The sequence below is a fragment of the Triticum aestivum genome, chromosome 2D (genome assembly GCF_018294505.1).
Source record: "Triticum aestivum cultivar Chinese Spring chromosome 2D, IWGSC CS RefSeq v2.1, whole genome shotgun sequence".
NCBI lineage: Eukaryota > Viridiplantae > Streptophyta > Magnoliopsida > Poales > Poaceae > Triticum > Triticum aestivum.
In genome coordinates, this window is record NC_057799.1 from 591,110,387 (window position 1) to 591,115,332 (window position 4,946).

The following is a 4,946-nucleotide window of genomic DNA, read 5'->3' on the forward strand; positions in this document are numbered from 1 at the left end:
GATTCGCACGTGCCTTGCCGGGCTCTATGTTGGTACTAGTCTCAATAAACCCATTTTATTGTAGAATCTGATAGCTCTTTTGTGGTTCCCTTTCTTGCAAATGATTTTGTTGACAGGTTCCTTTTTGTTGATCTTAAGAGGGAAGCACGAAGTATTATGAAGCTTACAAATAATTTCAAGATCGTCAAGATCAATCGCCACGCAAACATGGCGGCTTATGAGATTGCCAAGTTTAGTTTTGACAATAGGCCGGACAATCTTCTTTACTATAGTGTTCCGTCATGTGTGGCGTATTCTGTAATGAACGATTGTAAGCATGTTTTAAACTGATTAATATATGGGATTTTTTGTTTAAAAAAGTAGCAACATAAGCATTGTCATAGGCTCACAACACATAATTCGTGTATCCAAAAGACCCTCGAAGCTTGGGGAGCAACTTATATTTGCACGCACATATAATGCATGCAAAATTGACAAAATAACACGTTTTTGTTCGTTCTTGACACAAACCACAGGATAAAAATGTGTTATCTTGTCAATTTCACCATTGTACATGGCACGCTTAGACTTGGCGTATCAAACATATCGATGTACTACTAACTGTCTTTTGATTAAATAAAGTCACCGAAGTTTCAAAAAGTATCATCTCACATTTTCATGTTTTGCTGAACCGTTTCCTTTTTTTGCAGATATTTTGCAGAAGAAAGAAATGACCCCCCAAAAAAAACCTAACCGACCGCAGCCGGGAAGGTACTGTAGACACGACAGGGGATATTTGGTCGATTCCGAAAAACCAGCCAAGCAAAAACCTCCAAAATCTCCCCAAAACCCTAGAGTATTGCACGCCAGATCCCCTCCCCTCTCCTCCCGGCCACCTCTCCCCACGCCCATTCCCCGCACGGCCAAGGGAAAATGGCGCCGTCCACCTCGTCGGCCTCCGCCCTCCTCCACCTCCCGGGTCTGCCTCCCCGGGGACCCCATAGAGGCGGGTGCCGGAACCACCCGCGGCGGCCGCGCCATGCGGCCGTGCGGTGCTCCTTCGCGTTCGCGCCCGTGGAGACGGCGAGGATAAAGGTCGTGGGCGTAGGTGGCGGCGGCAACAACGCCGTCAACCGCATGATCGGCAGCGGCCTCCAGGTAGCGCGGCGCCCCTTGCTTGGACCTCCTCCCCTCCTCCCGCGGAACTGGGGTTCCTTTCTGCCCCGTGCTCGGCGTGTAGATCCATTTCCTAGTCTGATTTGAAATTCGAACCTAGCAAGCGAGCGAGTTAATCAGCGGCATTGTTTCCTTCCTCCCCATCCGTTCCAGGCCACCACCCGTGGTGTGCTTTAGTTCAGCATACGAGTCTATGTAGGCTGGTGTGACGAATGCTCATGTATGCTTACTACATTGTTTCCTAAACAATAAAATGTGTGCTTATAGATTGAAAATTATTCCTTGCCTTCACAGAAGCATCTAGGGAAGTCTAATGCAGTATAATTGTACAGTGACGATGACTGCACATTCATTGTCTGTTTTCTCAAATACTGATGAATGCATTATACAATTTCAGGGAATCGAGTTTTATGCTATAAACACAGACTCCCAGGCTCTTGTGAATTCCCAGGCGCAACATCCGCTACAAATTGGAGAACAATTGACTCGTGGGCTGGGTAATACTTCCTATCTTCTTATGAAAGAAGGATGTCTTTATGGGCGTTTTCGCCCCTAATGCAAACTTTGTGTTGGTGCGCTGAAAAATAGAACAGAAATCAAACAGTATACCAGATGACACATGGTTGCGGACTGTAAATTCCACTGTAAATAGCGCATATTGTTAACGAGACTAAGTATGTCTGTGCAAACAGGTACTGGTGGAAATCCTAATTTGGGAGAACAAGCTGCCGAGGAATCAAAGGAAGTGATAGCTAATGCCCTCCGAGATTCTGACCTTGTCTTCATAACAGCTGGGATGGGAGGTGGTACTGGCTCCGGTGCTGCTCCAGTTGTTGCCCAGATAGCAAAGGAGGCCGGTTATCTTACTGTCGGTGTTGTCACCTACCCATTCAGCTTCGAAGGACGCAAGCGCTCTCTACAGGTATATTTTTGGTGCCTCGTTGAGAAATATTTGGTAATTTTGGTTAAGGTTGGCACTTTTTATTTATTTATCATATAGACTGTTATGCAAACGCTAGCTACAAGAGTTAGCCCTACCTCCAGCAATGTCATTTTCAGTCCTTACAGTAGTCTTAGCGTCAGTCCCCTAATGCTGTTGTATACAGTTTGTTGCTATTTGTTTTGTGAAAATACCCCTAAAATACATTCGATTATTAACTACCATCATTTGTCTGATATGAATTCATTTGATTGCTAGTCATTGGAATTTCTGTTTGCGGTGTTACTCTTTCTTTTTGGACCACTCCTGCTTAAGTAGACTTTGTTTTTCTCTAGTTATTTTAATTTCTTGTCACCACTTCAGGCACTCGAAGCATTGGAGAAGCTTGAAAGAAGTGTTGACACTCTGATTGTGATTCCAAATGATCGGTTGTTAGATATTGCTGATGAGAATATGCCCTTGCAAGACGCATTTCTCCTGGCAGATGATGTCCTTCGACAGGGTGTCCAAGGAATATCAGACATTATCACGGTGGGTTTTCCCCTTCTCTATGCTGCAGTTACTTAGTTGTGACTAGCACAATGTTGTGTGTTTTTGCTATGGTTAAAAACAATACTATAAGCTTAAAAAGGTTGTTCTTGCTATTGTTAAAAACAAAACTGTATGCTTAAAAAGATTTTTAGTTCTAAGTTTGCCCTCAATTCCATCCATTTGTGACAAATTCAATATGTGGTGTAAGCCAAATGTGAACAGATCGGCACTACCAATTGACATCTTTATAGCAGTATAAAGATGACATAATACTTATCTGAAATTCTGCAGATACCTGGGCTCGTGAATGTTGATTTTGCTGATGTGAAAGCTGTGATGAAAAATTCTGGAACTGCCATGCTCGGAGTTGGTGTTTCTTCCAGCAAAAACCGTGCCCAAGAAGCTGCTGAGCAGGCAACTCTTGCCCCTTTGATAGGGTCATCCATTGAGGCAGCTACTGGTGTCGTGTACAACATCACTGGTGGGAAGGACATCACTTTACAAGAAGTGAACAAGGTCTCTCAGGTGCGTGAACAACATCACTGACTCCTTACCGTTATCTTTGATGGTCTTTGAAGAATTGATGAAGGCCATTAGAACATCGAAACAGCTGGCAGTAGAACCAATACATGCATATTTAGGTCATTGACATGGAAGTGATGTACTGTTGACTGTTTTGAGAGTAACCACCACTCATTCACTTTCTGCAGATCGTGACAAGCTTGGCTGATCCCTCGGCAAACATAATTTTCGGAGCTGTGGTCGACGACCGTTATAACGGCGAGATCCACGTGACCATCATCGCAACAGGATTTCCGCAGTCCTTCCAGAAGTCCCTTCTGGCTGACCCGAAGGGAGCACGGATACTGGAGGCGAAAGAAAAAGTGGCTAGCCTCGCAACGGCTGCTGCGGCGCAACAACCGGCGGTGGCCGTCCCGACATGGTCCCGGAGGCTCTTCTCCTGAACACTGTTCAGCAGGCAAACAACCTTGCGATTGTGAGGCTGTGGTTCTCACTTTCTCGAGGCAGTAGAGATTTTTAGCCGGTGTTATTCTTTTTGGCCGTGTAAACACTCTTAAAACTAGTTTTGCGTAGTGATTAGGTTCCCGCCTAGTGTATGTATTGTTCAGACACTTGACTCGGTTGGTTTAGAAAGTGTTCTGTTCGTTGACAGCTTTGGCAACCCCAGGTCTCGCCTGTTGCATTTTGTGGGTGTGTATGAGCTTGTGTGCGATTGTTGAATCCGGCTAGATTCTGCGTGTTAGTGTATCCACTTTCTTGCTCGAAAACGAGGGGACTACGGAAATTGTCAAACTCTTTCAAATTTCATCCGTCTTTTCTTGTAAGGAAACTACAAATAATGCAAACTATGAATTCTCATGGAGAGTTTGATCCAGTGTCATATGGTGCGCGTACCCGCCTGCCTATTTATATTGCCAAAATAGAAATGCTAAAATGTTGTCGACATACATGAGATTTGTCAAGTAGTAGATCAAGAAAAACCAGTCATGTCCAAGCAATATACATCCGTCCATGCATGTCTGCAACACAACTTTTTTTTTTTTGAGGGAATGCAACACAACATTTTTTTTTAAATTTTTCAGGGGGTTTTGTCGATGAGAATATATGCAGCACAAGTGCACAACACCGGACAAGAAAGCATCTCGTATTGCGTCGTGTAGCCTTTGGTAGTAAGTATCACCGGGCCAAGAAGCCCACAGGGTTGCCCGGCCGTGAGCCCTTTGCCTCGGCCTTTTCCACCTACTTGCGGCTGCGCGGAGTGGAGGCTCTCATTTCCCAGAGTGATTAGTCCCACATCGCTGCTCGGAGTCGCAGCGCTACCAGGCAGCAGTATATAAAGAGGGCCACGGCTTCCATTCAAAGGCACGCAGCTGCGCAGCGGGCACAAAGCGAACTATTCTTTCGCCTTTTACTAAAGAATACCGTGTGCACACTGCAATCAGCAGCATACGCTAATTTTTGAAGGGGATCCTCCTTAACTGGAGGGCCCCACAATTCAATTTTAAATTTTGCAATTCGAACTTTGGATGATCGGATGCGGAGCTCTGCTTCGTGCCTGTAATAGCCCTCTCTACCTTAGCTTCAGAAAATTTGCCCCCTTAAATTATGAGGAAACGTTTGCTGCTAGGTGCTGGACGTACGCTCCTTACCCATTAATGCATAGCTTCATGTCCGAGACAACGGCAGGAGCCTCACGCTGCGGCCGGCGAGCTCTGCCCGTGTCTGTACTTATGAATTTTACACGGATGTGAGGCTCCTTACTGAATTTTACTAGTACTAGCTGAATTCTATAGCCTGA

The 4,946-nt window shown here is 45.2% G+C and overlaps 1 protein-coding gene and 1 non-coding gene across 2 annotated transcripts; both read left to right on the forward strand.

The window, feature by feature from the left end:
• Positions 1-804: 804 nt before the first annotated feature.
• Positions 805-3,809, forward strand: LOC123054765 (cell division protein FtsZ homolog 1, chloroplastic). Its single transcript, XM_044478611.1, has 6 exons — positions 805-1,137; positions 1,553-1,652; positions 1,848-2,077; positions 2,459-2,626; positions 2,918-3,151; positions 3,337-3,809. Exons 1-6 carry the CDS (start codon positions 913-915, stop codon positions 3,589-3,591), a joined length of 1,212 nt encoding a protein of 403 aa, XP_044334546.1. The 5' UTR covers positions 805-912; the 3' UTR covers positions 3,592-3,809.
• A 707-nt stretch (positions 3,810-4,516) lies between these two features.
• LOC123056246 (U5 spliceosomal RNA) lies at positions 4,517-4,635 on the forward strand. The gene has a single exon (XR_006426680.1). It is a non-coding gene; the product is annotated as a U5 spliceosomal RNA (small nuclear RNA).
• Positions 4,636-4,946: the final 311 nt, after the last annotated feature.

Coding starts and splice junctions, on each gene's coding strand:
- LOC123054765 (XM_044478611.1), top strand. CDS start 913: ATGGCGCCGTCCACCTCGTCGGCCTCCGCCCTCCTCCACCTCCCGGGT. Junction 2,078..2,458: donor GACGCAAGCGCTCTCTACAG/GTATATTTTTGG, acceptor TCACCACTTCAG/GCACTCGAAGCATTGGAGAA. Junction 3,152..3,336: donor AAGTGAACAAGGTCTCTCAG/GTGCGTGAACAA, acceptor CACTTTCTGCAG/ATCGTGACAAGCTTGGCTGA.